Source organism: Giraffa tippelskirchi, chromosome Y (assembly GCF_054371585.1).
Source record: "Giraffa tippelskirchi isolate mGirTip1 chromosome Y, T2T-mGirTip1v1.2.pri, whole genome shotgun sequence".
Taxonomy (NCBI): domain Eukaryota; kingdom Metazoa; phylum Chordata; class Mammalia; order Artiodactyla; family Giraffidae; genus Giraffa; species Giraffa tippelskirchi.
The window spans coordinates 7851281-7871817 of NC_137290.1; the positions used below are offsets into that span (position 1 = coordinate 7851281).

Genomic DNA, 20537 nt, shown 5'->3' on the forward strand with positions numbered 1-20537 from the left:
CATAGTGTCCAAATCTTTTCTAACCTGTAGACTGTGGCCTGCCAGGATTCTCTGTCAGGGATGCGGGTTCTCCAGGAAGGATACTGGAGCATATTGGCCAACACTGATTGCCATACCCTTCTAGAGCACTATATTTCCTGCTGTCCTATTCACCACACCCCTGAGTACCTGGTGCTGCCAGAATGCCTGTGACCCAAGCAGCACACCACCTCCACACCTGGCCCTCACAGGGGCAAACCCAAGTCCTGCAGGGCAGCCTCAGGAGCAAAACCCAGTGGGTGAATCACATGCAGACATGGAAATAAAACCACAAAGGAAACCCAGGGGCAGTGTGGCTAAGGAAGAAGATGCAAAACCTTCCTACACCTGTAAAGCTGCAGATTAAATCCACATGAACACCTAGGCAGACTCTATGCCTATGGAATACATAAAATGTCATTGAGAGCTCCCACAAAAGAAATTGCACTAGTTCTGATAGCTGTGGACATTGGAGGTAAGAACACATAAAAGTAGGACCAGATTAGAATGTAAGCTGCCCCCACAGCAAGTCCAGAGATCAGCATTGGAGGGTACCCTAGGGAGGTGAGGTGGCTTGTGACTTCTAGAGAGGGAAAGGACTCTGACAGCAGTAACTCAAGATAAACCTGTATTATTCTTATGTTTTGACTTGCTCTGGAGATTCTTTAGGCTTTTTTTTTTCCTTTCCCCCCCTCTTTGTAGTTGTTGATTGTATTGGCACTATGAAATCTAATGAAGCTTTTGAGCTTTTTCTTCTTTCCTCAGTCACATTTTTTTATTGCTCTTATAAAATTCTGGTTCTACATTGGGCTTTTGCAGTTCTGTGGAGTTTTCATTTTGTTTTTCTTTTATCTTTTTCTACTTTAAATTTTAAATTTTAAACCTATTATTATTTTTCTATATTTATCCCTTTGTTTTCTTTTTCTACTGTTCCTTTCCCCTTGTAGTTAATCTTTAATGCATATAAATCTTCTTTATCTACCTCTGTTTAACTTTGCATATCTATTCTTTCTTTCTATACTTTCTTTCCTTTCATCTCAGCAAATTTGGTATTTTTTATTTTAATCACTTTATTCCTCAATATGAATCTTGCTCTAGTTTTGCTTTCTAGTTTCTGCATTAGTTTTGCTCCTGTAGAGATACTTTAGGTTTCCTTTGTTTGTTGGGTCAACTTAATGTACTTTATTTTTCTTGGACAGTTTTGATGTTCCTTATGGATGTATCTGTATATGTGTATATTCAGTCACATTTTTTATTGCTGTTATACACCTCTGCCTCAACGTTGGTATTTTGTTGCTCTGTAGAGTTTTTTTTGTTTGTTTCCTTTTTATTCCCTTCTTTTTTTATGTTTTTTTAAAATTAGTTTATCTATTTTTTAACTTTACAATATTGTATTTGTTTTGCCATACATTGACATGAATCCACCTTTTTTTTTCTCTCTCTGTATGTATACTTTTCGGAGAAGGAAATGGCAACCCACTCCAGTACTCTTGCCAGGAAACTCCCATGGACGGAGGAGCCTGGTAGGCTGCAGTCCATGGGGTCGCTAAGGGTCGGACATGACTGAGCAACTTCACTTTCACTTTTAACTTTCATGCATTGGAGAAGGAAATGGCAACCCACTCCAGTGTTCTTGCCTGGAGAATCCCAGGGACGGGGGAGCCTGGTGGGCTACCGTCTATGGGGTCGCACAGAGTCGGACACGACTGAAGTGACTTAGCAGTAGCAGCATGTATACTTTTAATTAAAAAAATTTTTTAAACCTATCATAATTTTCTACATTTATTCCTTTGTTTGACTTTCCTAGTTTTCTTTTCACCTTCAATCAGGATAGTCAGTTGGTTTGGACTACATGAGGTCCATAGGTCAGAAGAGACTGCGTTTTGGGGATAGGCTGGTAGCGTCAGAGGCGACGAGAGTGACGTTAAACCCTGTGACACCAGCTGGGTCGCCATTTTGCTGCCGCTAAGTGTGGCCGCGTGCCGATCTCTCCCGAGTTCTCAATTCGGAGTGCGTAACAGTTCTTTGGCAGCCTCGGAGGATTGCTTGGCAGCGGCAGCGGCACAGGAAGCTGCTTGAACACAGTGAGCCTGCCGTTACAGCTATGCCCAAGAATAAAGGTAATGACTCGGTTTCCCAGAACCACGGTTTGCTCAGCCGCCACCGGTGGTAGCCCCTCCTTCTTGTGGTTGGCTGATATCTTTGAGCAGGACTGCACAGTCCACATAGGAGCTAGGAAGCTGCCCCTGCCTCCTCCCGCTCTGTTCACATAGCGGTATCATTTTCTCTCTGTGTTTGTCAGTTTTACACGGAGGGTGAAATAGATTAGTTTTCCATTCATGCCAGGTTGAAGCTGAATACTTTGGCCGCCTCACGCGAAGAGTTGACTCATTGGAAAAGACTCTAATGCTGGGAAGGATTGGGGGCAGGAGGAGAAGGGGACGGCAGAGGATGAGATGGTTGGATGGCATCACCGACTCGATGGACATGGGTTTGGGTATACTCTGGGAGCTGGTGATGGGCAGGGAGGCCTGGCGTTCTGCGGTTCATGAGGTCGCAAAGAGTCTGACAGGACTGAGCGACTGAACTGAACTGAACACGCCAGGTTAACTGCCAGCGCATTAGTAAACTGAGGAGAAGGCTACTTTTGGGCAGCCAAGGCTTCGCCTCTGTGGCCTTCATCCTTTCCCAGGACTCTGCCTTAGCTGTTGTTTACAACACACTGATTCTTTCTTTGGGGACCATTAAATATTTCTCCATACTTTACTTTGTGGACAGTTGACTACTACTGAAAATACTGCTTCTTTGCAAACACGAAGGTAAAACACCGTTGCATGTTTAGGTTCATGTCTGCCAGTTTACTTTCTTCTTCTGCTGCTGCTGCTGCTGCTAAGTCACTCCAGTTGTGTCCGATTCTGTGTGACCCCATAGACGGCAGCCCACCAGGCTCCACCATCCCTGGTATTCTCCAGGCAAGAATACTGGAGTGGGTTGCCATTTCTTTCTCCAGTGCATGAAAGGGAAAAGGGAAAGTGAAGTCACTCAGTTGTGTCGAACTCTTAGTGACCCCATGGACTGTAGCCTACCAGGCTCCTCCGTCCATGGACTTTTCCAGGCAAGAGTACTGGAGTGGGGTGCCATTGCCTTCTCCTTACTTTCCTCTACCTGTCACAAACCTTAACTTTCTTTAGAAGGCAAGCATATACCAACATGTTCTGCCTTCTTTTCTCATAAAATAGATGCTGGCACTATGTATTTCTACTTATCTTTATTCTGAGGCAGACAGTTCACAAATAATCAGATTTGACAATAACTCTACTTGTAACTTCCAACATCGTACTTGTAAGCTAACTGAAGCAGACCACTGGGACAGTCATTCCTTGAATTCTCCTTTTTACAGACCTCAATTCTTCTTGTGTCATGTTTAATGGCCTGTAATGCCTCCCAGAAAACTGTAACTGCAAGGAGTGAGAATACCTCCTTCAGAATAGCACCACATTTCACATTGCACAACAAATCTCTTCATTGTTCATTCCTGGCACTTCATTTTAGCTCTCAAGCCTTACTTAACGTTTGCCATATTCGGTCACATTTCTTTACCTTTGAGTTCAGTGCTCTCTAGATTCCCCAGACCAACTGGCCCAGCCTTTCTCTAGCAAGCAAATGTTTTGCTGCTACTAGTCAGTGAAACTCTAGGAATGTCTTTTTCATAATGTGTTAGGTAAATTACAAACCATTCTACTTGTTTTTTCTAGTCTATTTAATTCACGTTTAGCTTACAAATAACTGTACATTGCCATGCATTCCTTGTTTCCTCTTCTGTTTCTAGGAATGAAGTTTCCTATGCCCACATTTGGTAGTGTATTCTAAAGAGAACAGGACTTTATGAATGCTGAATTGCTACAGCTTGGTGCTTAGTAGATGTTCAGTACATTTTTGTTAGTGTTATCTTCCTAGGCTTCACTCCAGCCTTGGTTAACTCTGCTCTTCCTTCTGTGGAACTTTTGTACTAGCTGCTACCTCTCATGCCAAACTGAAGACATTTCTACATATGATTTTTCAGTTTTCAGTCCTTTACAAATATATGGACTAGTCTTGGTTTATCAATTTGAAAATAAATTGTGGAAGAAAATGTATAGAATCCAGGTTTAATCGGAAAGCATGGATAATAACAAAATGCTAATGGCTGTCTCTGGTAATGGGTTATGTGGTTGATAATATACTTATCAGGTAAGGGATTTAGGTGAAAGCCACTGACAATTTGTAACAAGCAGCTAATCAGAAAGCAAATAAAGTTAAATTGTAAATCTCTTTTTAGGTCTCTTAATTTAAATGGTAATGTGTTTGTTTCCCTGTATTTTTATAAAGTTTAAAATCTTACGCTAGCTTGTGCGATAGTTGAGTTTGTAAACTATTATACAGGTGCTCAGATGTCAATTTTTATTCACTCTTTAATCATTTAGGTAAAGGAGGCAGAAACAGACGCAAGGGTAAGAAGGAGAATGAATATGAAAAACGAGACTTAGTCTTTAAGGAAAACGGACAAGGTAAGACTTCTTTAGTTATTTATACCTTTTCTAGTAATTTAATTTGAGTTTAATCTGAAACATACCTTAGTCATAATCCCGAGGAGTTGTCTCATATCTCCTTTTTTTTTTTTAATCTCAATGATTTTATTTGCTTATATGTTTCTTTGTTTGTTTGGCTGTGCTGGGCCTTCATTACTGCACATGTGCTTTTCTCTAGTTGTGGGGAGTGGGGGCTGCTCTGTAGTTGCAGTGCACGGGCTTCTCATTGGGGTGTTCTCTCCACTTGTGGAGCAGAGGCTCTAGGGAGACCAGGCTTCAGTAGCTGCAGTATGTGGGCTCAGCAACTGCAGCTGCCAGGCTGCAACTATTGAGAGCACAGCTATTGAGAGCACAAGCTCAATAGCTGTGGGACAGGGGCTCAGTCGTTTGGAGGCATGTGGGTTCATCCTGGACCAGGGATCAGTTGGCAGTGGATTCCCTACCACTGAGCCACCACAGAAGCCCCTCGTATCTCCAGCTTTTCCCCATTTACTGTGCCCTACATTGCTCCATAATTTCTGTTTTAAGTAATTCAATTTACACTGTTTCTCATGCAGACTTAATGTGGCATTTCTGTAAAGAAAGTGTCCAGTTTTTATTCTGTGACAAAGCATGGCATGAGTGCAACTGAATTGTAGGGTTTAGAGCAGAGTAAGCCTGACTGCCAACATTGAAAATTCCCTACTATTGTAATATTTTTCAGTAGACTCTGAGAAATCCAAGCCAAGACCTCAGACCCTCAGTACTCCAATGTCCTTAGTGTATTTAATAAAGTAACTGAGTAATTGACTGTCTCTTATTTAAGTAAGTGCAGACTAAAATAAGAGTAGAATAATTGACTGAAGCACTTACTTTTTTCCCTTTAATGGATAGCTAAGCCCACGGAGGAGTTGAAATATGAATACAACTCCCATATTTTTTTTTAACTTAGACTCACTAATATTTAATGTTTTCTTCTTGTACTTTCTTTCTGTACATGAACATTTTCTTCCTAATATTTTAATCTTTCTTATAGGCAGATCTAGTTACATACAGTTACAGTCTTTAGCCCTAAATATCTCATCTCTTAAGAGTGAAGGCTTTCTCTTATGTAACTCCAGTAGCATGGTCACGAGAAATTTAACCTTACCATTGTATTGTCACCTAGTAAGTACTTTTTTCTAGCCCCGTTGCTTGCGCTTAGTCATGTCTGACTCTTTTGCGATCTCATGGACTGTAGCCCACCTGGTTCCTGTGTCCATGGAATTCTCCAGGCAAGAATACTGTAGTGTGTTGTCATTTGCTTCTCTACGGGATCATCCTTGCCCAGAAGTCTAGTGCGTGTCTCCTTTGTCTCTTGCATTTGCAGGTGGATTCTTCATGGCTGACCACTGGGCAAACTTGTGTTTTGGAATACCCAGTAGCCATATGTGGGTGTTGAAATGAATTGAAGTTAACATATATTGTTCAGTTCACATGTAAACTTTTCTCTTAATGAAAATGCTATTCTCTGTTGTTGAGCTGGTGTGTAACTGCCATTCACATGTGTCCATTTGCTTCAGTAATTTCTAGCACTTCATAAAAAGCCATGTAATTATTCCTTCATAGTGGAAGTCACTAAACACACACACACACACACACACACACACACACTCAGGCACAAACACAAATATTTTTATTAATTATTTGAAACATGGTGTGTGGCTAAAGATAATCTGGTCTTTGACCTTCGTATTTTTTCCTTACATTAGAAATTTGTTTTCAGGCCCAGGTTTTAAATTGCAATTTTCTTTTCTTTGTTATTTTCTCCTGTGTAGCAGTCCTGAACAATAAGCTGGGTTCATGGCCTGTGAACCAAGGGACTCTCCATCATGTGAATCCTATTTACCCTTCAGGATAATTACAGATTAGGATCTCTTTGGTGGAGGTGTTGTTATTCAGTCGCTAAGCCATGTCTATGACTCTGTGGGAGCCCGTGAACTGCGGTACACCAGGATCCCCTGCCTTTCACTATCTCCTTGCATTTGCTCAGACTCATGTCTCTTGAATCCTGTGATACCATCCAACCATCTCATCTTCCGTTGTCCTCTTCTCTTGCCCTCCTGCTTTCCCAGCATTAGGGACTTCTCCTTGCTATTGACTCTTTGCATCAGGAGGCCAAACTATTGGAGCTTTGGCAGCAGTCCTTGCAGTGAATATTCAGCGTGATCTCCTTTGGGATTGACTGATTGGTTGGTCTCCTTCTGTTCAGGGGACACTCAAGAATCTTCTCCAGCACTATAGTTGAAAATCTTCAACTCTTCAGCGTTTAGCCTTCTTTACGGTCCCAACTGTGACATCCCTATGTGACTACTGGAAAAACTAGAGCTTTGACTATACAGACCTTTGTCAGCAAAGTGATATCTCTGCCATTTAACGTGTTGTCTAGAGTTGTCATAGCTTTTCTTCCAAGGAGCGGTTCAGTTCAGTTCAGTCACTCAGTCGTGCCTGACTCTTTGCAACCCCATGGACTGCAGTGCGCCAGACCTCCCTGTCTATCACCAGCTCTTGGAGTTCCACCAAACTGGCGTCCATTGAGGTGGTGATGCCATCCAATGATCTCATCCTCTGTAATTCCCTTCTCTTCCTGCCCTCAATCATTTCCAGCATCAGGGTCTTTTCCAGTGAGTCAGCTCTTCTCATCAGGTGACCAAAGTACTGGAGTTTCAGCTTCAACATCAGTCCTTCCAATGAAAACCCAGGATTGATCTCCTTTCACATGGACTGGTTGGATATCCTTGCAGTCCAAGGGACTCTCAAGACTCTTCTCCAACAGCACAGTTTAAAAGCATCAATTCTTCGGCACTCAGCTTTCTTTACAGTCCAACTCTCACATCCATACATGACTACTGGAAAAACCATAGCCTTGACAAGATGAACCTTTGTTGACAAAGTAATGGCTCTTCTTTTTAATATGCTGTCTAGGTTCATCATAACTTTCCATCCAACTAGTAAGTATCTTTTAATTTCATGGCTGCAGTCACCATCTGCAGTGATTTTGAAGCCCCCCAGAATAAAGTCAGCCTCTGTTTCCCCATCTATTTCCCATGAACTGATGGGACTGCATACCATGATCTTGATTTACTGAATGTGGAGCTTAAACCAACTTTTTCATTCTCCTCTTTCATTTTCATCAAGATGATCTTTCACCAAGGTTGGTGTCATCTGTCTATCTGAGGATCTTGATATTTCTCCCGGCAATCTTGATTCCAGCTTGTGCTTCCTCCAGCCCGGCGTTTCTCATGATGTACTCTGCCTAGAAGTTAAATAAGCAGGGTAACAATATACACCCTTGATGTGCTTCTTTCCTATTTGGTACCAGTCTGTTGTTCCATGCCTGGTTCTAACTGTTCCAGGTGTAGTTGCTTCCTGACCTGCATACAGATTTCTCAAGAGGCGGGTCAGGTGGTCTGGTATTCCCATCTCTTTCAGAATTGTCCACACTTTATTGTGATCCACACCGTCGAAGGCTCTGGCATAGTCAATAAAGCAGAAATAAATGTTTTTCTGGAAATCTCTTCCTTTTTCTGTGATCCAGTGGGTGTTGGAAATTTGATCTCTGGTTCTTCTGCCTTTTCTAAAACCAGCTTGAACATCTGGAAGGTCATGGTTCATGTATTGCTGAAGCTTGGCTTGAAGAATTTGAGCATTACTTTGCTAGCGTGTGAGAGGGGTGCAATTGTGCAGTAGTTTGAGCATTCTTTGGCATTGCCTTTCTTTGGGATTGGAATGAAACTGACCTTTTCCAGTCCCGTGGCCACTGCTTAGTTCTCAAAATTTTCTGCATATTGAGTGCAGCACTTTCACAGCATCATCTTTGAAGATCTGAAATTTTTCAACTGAAATTCATCACCTCCACTGGCTTTGTTTGTAGTGATGCTTCCTAAGGCCCACTTGACTTCACATTCCAGGATGTCTGGCTCTATGTGATTAATCACTGCATAGTGATTATCTGGATTGTGAAGATCTTTTTTGTACAGTTCTTCTGTGTATTCTAGCCACCTCTTCGTAATATCTTCTGCTTCTGTTAGGGCCATACAATTTCTGCCCTTTCTTGAGCCCATTTTTGCATGCAATGTTCCCTTGCTATCTCTAATTTTCTTGAAGAAATTCTAGTCTTTCCCTTTCTATTATTTTCCTCTCTTTCTTTGCACTGATCACTAAGGAAGGCTTTCTTATCTCTCCTTGCTATTCTTTGGAACCCTGCATTCAAATGGGTATATATTTCCTTTTCTCCTTTGCTTTTCACTTCTCTTCTTTTCACAGCTATTTGTAAGACCTCCTCAGACAGCCATTTTGCTTTTTTGCATTTCTTTTTCTTTGGGATGGTCTTGATCCCTGTCTCCTGTACAGTGTCACGAACCTCCATCCATAGTTCATCAGGCACTCTGCCTATCAAATCTAGTCCCTTAAATCTGTTTCTCACTTCCACTGTAAGATCATCAGGGATTTGATTTATGTCATACCTGAATGATCAAGGAGCAGGTGCCTTTGAATTTCGTGGCTGCAGTGGCTGTCACTTTGATGTTAGTCCTTAGTAAAAAATTTAGTAATGTACACGCTTTATATTAACTACCTGTTTCTTTCTCTTTATTCTGATGCCTGCTTTTGTCTTTTAAATCAAGAAGACATCATCCCATACTAGCTAATGATTTTGTCATTGTTTTCAAATGACAGTAGAATCAGGTGGCCTCTACTATTCTTAGATATAATTGTATTTAAACATTTGACACTTTATCTTAAGATACCATTTTAAGAACTTGAGAATAAGCATCAACGTGTTCTCAAGCAAAAGTTTGTTAATGATCAACCTGCTGTTGATTATCGGTAGAGTTAATGAGGGAAAGGAGAGTCGAGGTTTGGCGAATACTCAGCCTGAGAGGTTGCTAAGTTAGCCTTTAGGGTGCAGTCTGAAATGAGCCGCTTTGATGTCCAAAGGTAGAGCATGCAGTCATGAAGACCACGACTGAACTGATTTTCTCAAATTAGTAGATGACTTAAATATTCAAAGTAGCAGGTAGCTTTTTGTGTTACTAACATTTCTAATTTTGGATTAACTGCTTCACTTTTGTCGACTTTTCCTTGCTCTGAAAACATGAGGGTAAATGCATTAAGTGTAGCTGGAAGAGACTATAGACATTGTTTGGCAGATTAAGAGTTCTCTCATTTTTGTGGATAAAATTAATATAGGTCACCTTGAGACAGCTCTCCTTTGTTATAATATTTGAACATTTTGTTCTTTTTTAAATCATGGTTGGTGTGGTCTAAATTTGGCAATAAAAGTGAAGTTACCAACCTAACAACAAGTGTCACATTTTAAAAAAAAATTGAACAGTATTTTACAGTTCTCTTTTTTTTTTTCTTTTTTGCCCCTTCCTAAGAATATGCCCAGGTAACCAAAATGTTGGGAAATGCACGATTGGAAGCAATGTGTTTTGATGGTGTGGCAAGGATATGTCATATCCGAGGAAGCTTGAGAAAAAGGGTGAGTGTGGAGATATATTTTCCTTTAATACAAAACTTACCTTTAAAAAATTTAGCTGTGCTTCCAAGTGACTGACTTTGGTGAATTCTTCAAGACTTCAAAAATAGTGATTTATATGACAATAGAAACACATAAAATTAGAAAATCCTTGATAACTTTCATCAGAGGATTTAGATTTAGAAAGAATGATTTGTGACACCTAGGCTGGATTTCGGCCAGAAATGTTTGCTCTTGAGGAAACAGACACATTCCGTGTATGAAACAAATGACCTAGACTCTTAACAAAAATATTAACCCATGAGAGAAAGAAAGAAAAATAAAACATCTGAAAATTATTTTTAAGACAAAAGGAGTCTAATTGCTAATTAAATCCAGTGTATGGTCCTGGGTAAGACTTTGCTTTGTGGGAACAGCTGTACGTGGTGTTAGGAACATTTGAAATGGGACCATCTTATTTAATAATTTTGGCACACTGATTGATCATATTGTTTAAAAGTTCCTTCAACCCTAATTTTTTGGATTAAAAAACAGTTTTGTTCTCTTGAGTCATTCTTTTCCAGTTAGTGGTTTGGGGGCCTAAATTGATGTCCGATGGTAACTAGATGGCTATATTTGGGTCGATGAGTTATTTTCATTTGTTTAAAATAACTAAAGATGTCCAAAGTGATTTGTGAATAAAAGTAATTCACGTGGCAAAGAACTATGCTTTTGTAAACTTAAAGACTTACTTGAAGTAAAATTATTATGTATTTTAATATCCTAAATTAGAAATCTTGATCCAAACTGAACTGCCTATCTTTAGTTTTTACTTAATAGATGGTAACTCTCTGTAACTAGACTTTGCCTCATAGGCATGAGCACACACACAGATCACACATACATACATGCACATGTACACATGACACATACACACCACAAACACACACACACACACGCACACACACACTCATCTGTCATTTTGCCCTAATTTTTTGTAGGTCCTTTTCACACACTGAGTGAATTGTATCTTTTGTATTATGTTAAGTATGGCTTAACATCACACACTATTTTTTGTTTGCATTTTAAGTATAATATACTGTGAGTTTTCTTTTATAGGTTTGGATAAATACTTCAGATATTATATTGGTTGGTCTTCGAGACTATCAGGTAACAATTACACCTAAATTTATAATGTTCTTGTATTTAGAAATCATTAACATCAGTATTTAGATGATGCAATAAAATGCATTTGATCTGTTCCAGCCAGTTATGATTCTCATCCTTCTGGCAATAAAATTTGTTATGATCCATGATGTATAAGATGATAGAATTCTGGCTGACTGACGGCATATGACTGATGGTTTTGTGGGAAAACTTATTGTTTCTTTTTTTTATTATAAATATGCTATGCAATAAGTATTTTCTTATAATTTTGGATAAATACTACAACTCATCACTCTGTCCTCCTTTAAAGCGCACATGTATTCAAGGCTGTGTGCTAGGTTTTCTGGAATTTTGCCGCAGGCTGACGTTTTCAGTGTTTTGTAGTAAAATGAGAAGATATCTTTCTATTTTGTGACATATATTTCACAGAACTAGATTATTCATTTTCCTTCCATTTTTCTTTTTTGTAAATTTTGACAACACTGCAGCTTGTAGGATCTTAGATCCCCAGTCAGGGATTGAACGCAGAATACTGCTGAGAAAGTCCTGAGTCCTAATCATGGGACCACCAGAAGACTCCCCCCCGTTTTGCCTTTTAAATATTTTGGTAAAATGACCTTTGCTGAAATAAGAACAGTAGCATATGACAGTGATTTTCGTTAGTATTCTCACTCATCAAAAGAAAAATTTAGTAATTTTATATTGGGTTGTCAGTTCCCATTTTTAAATTTCAAGGTCTCAGATCCAAGTTTGAAAAACCACTGCTGTAGATGATGCAATTAATTCAGGCAAAACCTGTAATCTCCAAAAAGGGTGTTTGAGGCTTATAGGAGAAAGGTAAGACATAGACTAGGTTGTTTAGAGTCTATGTTATAAATCTGAGATGAATACTTAGAAAACTACTTGGTAGTTGCCCCCTACGACCTTAATGTTTGGACTATAACTTGTGAGACAGAAATTCTTTTGATTTCTGTGTCAAATCCATCCCTTGGGCTAAATTAGATTTTGAGTGAAACAACTGCTCGGTCGCTCTCTATTCAATTATCAGGTCATGTTTTCTGTAAATACTTAAGATGTTCTGATTTGTAAAGTTTCAGTCTTCTGTTTCCTTGTCAATTTTTTGGTGTGATTGTTCTATTAGTGACTAAAAGAGACATTTTGAAGTCAGCTACTTCACTTTTCATCTGCACTAGTTTTCTCTTAAAGAATCTGTATGTCTTGATTCTCTAGTGAAATATTCTTGACAATTAAAAACATTATGCATGTTGTTTCTTGTCTTCTTTTTACGTATACTACCTGAGGTGAAGTCTCTGTTAAGTCCAGCTTCTAGGCTTTCTCAGCCATGCTTTGGATTGACTGCTAATTTTCTGGTATGTGACAAAACACCTTTTCCTTTTTCTTTGTGTGTCTTGTGTTTGTTGTTATTTTTGTTGTTGTTGAAAACTAGAAAATGCAAATATAACGTGGTGAACTGGGAGATCAGATTTCTTCCCCCAGGGCTTTTATCTTGCCATTGTTTGTTGAGTGATTTCTGAAACAGATTGTGTATGGCATGTATCTTTTCCTTCATGTGGCCGCTGAATGCTTGTTTATAACGTTGCACACAGCCCATGTTTGAGGTTTCATTAAAAGCCAGCAGTCCTCTCAGCCTCTGCTTTTAGGCTCTGTGCATGCTGGGGCATACCTTTAATACTCATCCAGGCAACTGATAGTTCTGAGTCATCATTTCGGGCTTGTGCAGAAACTCCAGGTCACTCAAAGCTGAGAGACTAGGAGCATCCCTCAACTTTGATGAGTTTGGGTTCAGTCCTGATTCCACATATAAATGAGGTCCTACAGTGTTTGCTTTCTCTGTGTGACTTGTTTCTCTTAGCACACTGTCCTCCAGGTTCATCTCTGTTCTTGCAAATGGCAACATATATCTACGTTGGATGTTAATCCTTTAGTGGTCTTATCATTTGCAAATATTTTTACTGATCTAGTACACTGTCTTTTTTATGTTGTTGTTGATGATTTCCATTTCTGTGCAAAAGTGATTTAATGTGAAGTACTTCCACTTACTAGGTTTTGCTTGTGTGGCTTATGGGTTTGGTGTCCTATACCAAAAACAAAGAACAAGAGCGGCATTTGGTAGTTTTACACTGTGTTCTCTTGTGGCAGTTTTATGGTTTCAAGCCTGGGTTTAAATCTCTTCAGGGTTATTTTAGGTGGTTTGTGGTGTAAGATAGGGGTACACTTTTATGTTAAGTATTGTTTTCCTAGACCTGGTTATTAGAGAGGATGTCTTTTCTACACAGTTATCTTGCTTCCCTTCATAAGTATTCGTTGACTGTCTTTGAAAAATTTTGTCTCTGAGTGCTCGGTTTTGTTCTAGGAGTCCGCCTACTGGTGGAATGCCAGTGCCATATTGTTTGGACAGTTGTGTTTGAAAAGCAGGAAGTGTGTGTCCTCCAGCTTATTCTTCCTCAAGATTGCTTTGGCGGTTAGGATTCTTTGAGGTTCCATATAACTTTGTCTGTGAAAAAAACTGCTACTTAAATTTGTATAGGAATTACATGCAATCTGTACATTACTTTGGGTAATGTGGACACATTACTGTTATAACTGATTTTTTTGTTGTTGTTTTGTTTATTTTTTTTTATAAATTTATTTATTTTAGTTGGGGGCTAATTACTTTACAATATTGTAATAGTTTTTGCCATACATTGACATGAATCAGCCCTGGGTTTACATGTGTTCCCCTTCCTGGACCCCCCACCCACCTCCCTCCCCATCCCATCCTTCTGGACTGATTTTTGTATGTTGATTTTATATCCTGAAACTTTACTGTATTTTTTTTATAAATTTATTTATTTTAGTTGGGGGCTAATTACTTTACAATATTGCAATAGTTTTTGCCATACATTGACATGAATCAGCCATGGGTTTACATATGTTCCCCTTCCTGGACCCCCCACCCACCTCCCTCCCCATCCCATCCCTCTGGGTCATCCCATTGCCCCGGCCCTGAGCCCTTGTCTCATGCATCGAACATGGAATGGTGTTCTGTTTCACATATGATAATATACATGTTTCAATGCTGTTCTCCCAGAACGTCCCACCCTCACCTTCTCCCTCAGAGTCCATAAGACTGTTCTATGCCTCTGTGTCTCTTATTCTGTCTCGCATATAGGGTTATCGTTACCATCTTTCAAATTCCATATATATGCATTAGTATACTGTATTGTTGTTTTTCTTTCTGGCTTACTTCACTCTGTATAATGGGCTCCAGTTTCATCCATCTCAGTAGAACCGATTCAAATGTATTTTTTTAATGGCTGAGTAATATTCCATTGTGTATATTTACTGTATTTTTTTCCTTTGTATGTTTTTGTGATCTAGATCATCCATTTATAACCTTTCCATTTTTCATGCTTGATGACTAAAAACATAGAATCTGTCTGTAAAAGTGTATCATTTTCATGTCCATTTATTTTCATTTAACTACATATAACCCCGCAAATGGATTGAAGAATTCTAAGTTCCCAGTTTAATTCTTTGTTGCACTGGCAGTGTAACCACAATTATATCAATCCATTAAGGGGTTAAAATACTAACTTTAAAGTGGATAGCCAGAAACAGCTCTTCTGATTTTTAATCTGTTGCAGATAATTACAAACCCTTGCTAGTCAAATCATAATGTAAAGAAAATAGCATCACCACTCTGTGGAAGTGTATTAGCAGGTTATTAGCTAATCTTGGGAAAAGGCGATGGCACCCCACTCCAGTTCTCTTGCCTGGAAAATCCCATGGATGGAGGAGCCTGGTAGGCTACAGTCCATGGGGTCGCTAAGAGTCGGACACGACTGAGCGACTTCACTTTCACTTTTCCCTTTCATGCACTGGAGAAAGAAATGGCAACCACTCCAGTATTTTTTGCCTGGAGAATCCTAGGGACGGCAGAGCCTGGTGAGCTGCCGTCTATGGGGTCGCACAGAGTCGGACACGACTGAAGCGACTTAGCATAGCATAGCATTGCTAATCTTGTCCCTACTGAGTTGCACTCAGAGTTTTAACACAATACATACATGTTTTTTGTGCACATTATAGTTTGAGAAGTGTTGGTGTGTATTACACTGCAGTTTTATGACTGTGATATTTTCAGTTGCCTTTCTTTAGGTCTTTTCTAGGTTAATTGTAAGCGCTCAGGATTGTTTGTTCTGTCAGTGTCTCAGCTTCTTTAAAATGGAGAAAAGTGAACATTTTAGGGCAGTACTTCTCAGGCATATTTGCATCAGAAACACCCAGAAGAGCTTTATAAACATGCAAGGACTTCACTTCAGGCCTGTAAGGTTTTAGGAAGATATAGGTATCTTTTTAAAGCACCGCAAACAATTCGAATCAGTAAGATACTCTAAGAACTGTGGGTTGTAGAAAGGTTTCTTTTGGGTAAAATACCACTTTCAGTTTGAACTACAGTGTTAGAGTGTGGACAAGGACCACATTTCAAAACCACCACACAAACCCGCCCCCGCCTTTCCTTTTCTTTCTTTGATTCAATGCATTGTATGCATCATTTTCCTTGTCTATACTTCATTTGGTCATGCATGCAAACTTCGTCATGTGAATTTGTGTGTGTGTGTGTGTGTCTGTGCCGCTCATAGAAGGAAGGTGAGAGAATAGTGAGGTTTTACATAATTGTGTTTAATTTGAAAGTAATTTAGGAGACAACTGATGATTCTTTGTATAACCACTTTTCATCCTTCCTTGTTTTTCTCCAAGGATAACAAAGCTGATGTAATTTTAAAGTACAATGCAGATGAAGCTAGAAGTCTGAAGGCTTATGGAGAGCTTCCAGAATATGGTAGTTAATGTCAAAGTTATTACATTTCCCTGTCTTCTTTTAGTATTTGCTAATTAGTGTTTAGGTGAAGCAGTTGTTTCTGCTCTTGTTCTTTCTCTCTCTTTTATGTATTTTTGCATATATACTTCAATTCGCTTTAAGAATGTATGAAATACTTTAGTATATTAACAACTTAGTAATGGATTCTCTTCCTAATATATGCTGTTTTGGTGGGGAATTAAAAAGTTTACAGACTGTAGCCTTATACATAACAATTGTTCAAGGAATGCCTCTTTTAAACAATTCTTAAGAGATTATACCTGGTTTCAGCTAATCAAGGACAACAGTTATGGTACTGGTATTGATCTTTATGGAGGAGTATTCAGGTTTTCTTAGTACATAAAGTACTGTTGTGGCATTTTGTGGAGAGTGTTCTTAAAAGATATCCCTTTTGTTTCTTAAAGACAAAAGTATTCTATTCTTCCTCTAGTGAGCTTGGAAAGATTAAAATAAGTTTCTAGTAACAAAAAAGAGGAAGTGTACTAAACTCACATTGTGAACATGATAGCAACTTTATTTATTCAATTACAGTGCATTTTATTACAAAGGTATGCGTTTTTTAGTAAGAATGAAAATTCTGATGACATATAGGCCATTTAAAAAAGACTAAGATAATTGGGAATCAGATCAACATTTACTTGGCAGTGAACTTCTTTTAGTTGTTTCATTCTGAGTTTGTTCTCTGTGATATGTTTGCAGTTAGGCAGATTTTTCTTGGAATGGAACTGTTGAATCGATGATTGATTACAAGCAGTTTCTTGTACAGTTCAGTGTTTTAGTATTAATCCAGTATTATTTCTTTAAGTAGGCAACTAATCTAGTAACATCTTGATTTTATATTTTTAAGAGTATGCTCTTACTGTGTTTTTAGCAGAACTTAGTGAAACAGATGAAACAAATTCCTTTGATCCTGAAGATGATGATGAAATCCAGTTTAAGGACCCTGCAGATGAGGTTGAAGACATTGAGGTGTAAGTCCAGGCTGAACCATGTGTGTGTGTGCTTTTTATTGTTTGGTACATGAAAGTAGTCAGACCTTTCACCATCTTTGGGCTCAGAAGGAGGAACACTTGAATTGAATATATATTGAGGCTCATGTATCCGTGAATTTGAATAGCCATTAATATTCATAAGACAGCATGGCAACCTTTTTAATTTTTCAAAAACTTTGTAATTCTTGGGATCTCCTTGTTTGTTTGATTTATGTCAACTGGGTCTGACAGTGGGCACTCCTTGTCTTTATTAGGTAAGAGGGTCTACAGTGATAGTAGTAAGAAGTTTAGCAGACAGGTTTAAAATGTATCATCTCCCAAGGCTGGTACGTTAAAAGAAGTAAAGCATGTTGCAGCCACCTTGCAGAAGCATTGGAATTTCAGTGTACTCCAAAGCATTCTTAAAATGAAGGCCTGTTTTGTTGCCCATGTATTTAGAGGTTACATTAATTGTCCTGTATCACTCTAGAAAAAACTTTTGGTTTGAAGTTTGTAGGAAATGGTTGTTAATCTTGGTTAGGAAATAGTGATGATAAGACTTTTAAATGCCTCACGGTTCTTTTTTTTTTAATTAGTTTATTTATCTATTTTTAAACTTTACAATATTGTATTTGTTTTGCCATACATTGACATGAATCCACCAAGGGTGTACGTATGTTCCCCTTCCAGACACCCCCTCCCACGCTCCCTCCCCATCCCATCCCTCCAGGTCACCCCGGTGCACCAGCCCTGAGCACCCCATATCATGCATCGAACCTGGACTGGTGATTCGTTTCATATGTGATAATTTATAATCTTCAATGCTGCTATGAATGTTTTTAAGTACAAATTTTATTGATTTGTATCTCTTGACTTTTTAGACAGGCATATCAAGTAATTGGAATGACAATATGGCTTATACTTTTGTAAGGCATGTTAGACTTCTTCATCTTCTTCTTTTGGTACTTCTGTAGTACAAATGTACTGTAGAAGACAGAAGTGCAAAATCAAAAATGAGTGTTTGATTGAATACTAAGGTAGAAGTTTAGAATTCCAGGAGCAGATTTTAGGAAGTCTAAATTGAATCAATGACTTAGAACACAGATTTCAAGATCTTTCAGTCACCAACATCCTTATTAAGAGCATTTTCAGACACTCAGAGAAATTGAATTTTAAGTGGAAGTGAGCAATCACATATTCACCAAGATTACACAGTTTACAATTTTATACTCAGTCTCTCACATCTATCCTGTTCATCCCAGTCCGTATTATACTTTGATGGATTTCCAAATCATTTAGGAAATGAAACCAAGGCACTACCCTGGTGTGCTAGTATTTTAAGATTCTCAGCGTCCACTGTAGGGGTCACGAGTTCAATTCCTGGTCTGAAAAGGATGATCTGCATCCTGTGCGACATGGCCACAAATAACATTTAACACCCAAACTGCTTAAGATTATTCACACCGTGAATTAGAACAGCTGGTTATGTACCAATAGTGGAGAATTTATTTCTTTCTTTTACCCTATTTTTATAGATCTTTAAACATATGACAATACTCCATTGAAGCGAAGGTGAAGTCACTCAGTCATGTCTGACTCGTTCTGACCCCGTGGACTGTAGCCTACCAGGCTCCTCTGTCTGTGGGGGTTCTCCAGGCAAAAACAGTGGAGTGGATTGCCATTTCCTTCTCCAGGGGATCTTCCCAACCCAGGCAGACTTTTTACCCTCTGAGCCACCAGGGAAGCCCGATACTCTACTGATGTTGCATGCTTTTAAAGCACACCAGAAACAGGAAATTAAAAAGGAGTAGAAAAATATTGTTGCAATATCATTAAATATTTTTAAAAATTTTCTCTTCCAGTTTTGCTATCACTTATCAGAGGCTCCAAAATTTTACATCAGTTTTTATTTTATATATTTATGATGCCTCTGTCATCATCTTTTATGTATTTGGAGTTATGAATTTTGTAAATGCTAAAATGAACATCTTAAAGATTTCAGTTAAACCGTGGTTAAAAATGAAAAGGCAGTTTTATTTGAAAAAGTGGACCCCGGGTTTTATGATTCAGTTGTAAATCAGAAAGTAAAACACAATTATATACTAAGAAAGAATCCAGTAATGAAATGTCTTTTAAGTAGATGTCTTTTTAATGATATCTTTGTAGTATCTAGATGGTTTGTAATGCTGACCACAGATTTCTTAGAAATGCTGTCCTCTCTCTAATGTTTTGCTCAGTTTTGCCAGAGATTCCTTGTGGCTAAATTAATACTGAGGAGGTACAGTTGACAGTTATTTTCTGTGGTAAGAATGTAAAATGAACCAGTTATGTAGTATGTTATTCGAGACTGGAAGGTTGTCACAGCTGAGGTGGGGTTGAAGGCAAGGGATCTAACCAAAGGGAAGACTTGAATACCAAGCCACACAGAGTTAAGCTTTTCCTTAGAAGGAAAAGAGAACAGGTTTCTGGAGCTGTGACTAAGCAGGTCAGTTGGGGAAAAGACTAAAGACAACCGTAAGTGAAAGAGTTTGTCTTATATTGGAAATTTTGTTTAGGTTTATGTGTTTTATGTCAGAATCGCAGTTCTTGCCACAGTCAGATATCCTGGTGATTACTAGAGTGTCACGCCTGTGATCAGATTGAGTCACAAGCATTGGATTTAGTACCATCCTTCTCTCTTTGGGAGGCGAAAAGATTCTAACCTGCCATTAAGATGAGTGAGTTAATTTAAAACATTGAAAAAATAATAGCTTGCATAACATGATGTTCTCATTGAGATCATAGAGATTCACTGAAAACACATAGGAATTGAGAAAACAATCTGGTTGTTGTTCTTAACTTTAGTTCAAAAGGAATAATTTTCTAAATAGTGTAAGAAGATCCTTTAAGCATTATTACAAGAATTATTTTTTCTGTAGATCTGATGTTCTTTTCACTTACAGATCTGAATTGAATTCAGAAGTCTGAGGAACATGCTACAGTTTGAATTTTGGTCATCACCTGCCGAGAAGAATAAAATTCAGTATGAGTGTAGTTTAAAGCACACTGTGCCTTAAATAAACTATGGTTTATTTTCATTGTTTTATTTCTTTATTTTTTATTAAATTAGTTTCTTTATTATTTAACTTTACAATATTGTATTTGTTTTCCATACATTGACTTGAATCCACCGTGGGTGTACATGTGTTTTCCTTCCAGGACCCCCCTCTGACCTCCGTCCCCACCCCATCCCTCCGGGTCATCCTGGTGCACCAGTCCCGAGCACCCTGTATCATGCATCGAACCTGGACTGGTGATTCGTTTCACATATGATAATTTACATGCTTCAGTGTCATTCTCCCATATCATCCCACCCTCGCCCTCTCCCATAGAGTCCATAACACTGGTCTATACATCTGTTTCTCTTTTACTGTCTCTCATACAGGGTTATCTTTACCGATTTACTAAATTCC

At 38.7% G+C, this 20537-nt stretch overlaps 1 protein-coding gene across 3 annotated transcripts; it reads left to right on the plus strand.

Moving 5' to 3' along the window:
- The first annotated feature begins 1550 nt into the window (after positions 1-1550).
- On the plus strand, positions 1551-20162 carry LOC145537792 (eukaryotic translation initiation factor 1A, X-chromosomal-like). 3 transcript variants are annotated; one of them, XM_081568634.1, is made up of 8 exons: positions 1611-2138; positions 4482-4565; positions 9986-10089; positions 11185-11235; positions 15994-16075; positions 16986-17085; positions 18621-18657; positions 20028-20162. In XM_081568634.1, exons 1-7 carry the CDS (start codon positions 2123-2125, stop codon positions 18634-18636), a joined length of 453 nt encoding a protein of 150 aa, XP_081424760.1. In that variant the 5' UTR covers positions 1611-2122; the 3' UTR covers positions 18637-18657; positions 20028-20162. The 3 variants fall into 3 exon arrangements, with proteins under 3 accessions (XP_081424759.1, XP_081424760.1, XP_081424761.1); XM_081568633.1 differs by lacking the exon at positions 18621-18657 and having other exon boundaries at positions 1551-2138; XM_081568635.1 differs by lacking the exons at positions 11185-11235; positions 18621-18657 and having other exon boundaries at positions 1935-2138.
- Positions 20163-20537: the final 375 nt, after the last annotated feature.

Excerpts from the sequence above, each read along its gene's own strand:
- LOC145537792 (XM_081568633.1), top strand. Across the intron at positions 4,566-9,985 it reads CTTTAAGGAAAACGGACAAG|AATATGCCCAGGTAACCAAA; the intron begins GTAAGACTTCTT and ends CCCCTTCCTAAG. Across the intron at positions 17,086-20,027 it reads GAGGTTGAAGACATTGAGGT|ATCTGAATTGAATTCAGAAG; the intron begins GTAAGTCCAGGC and ends TTTCACTTACAG.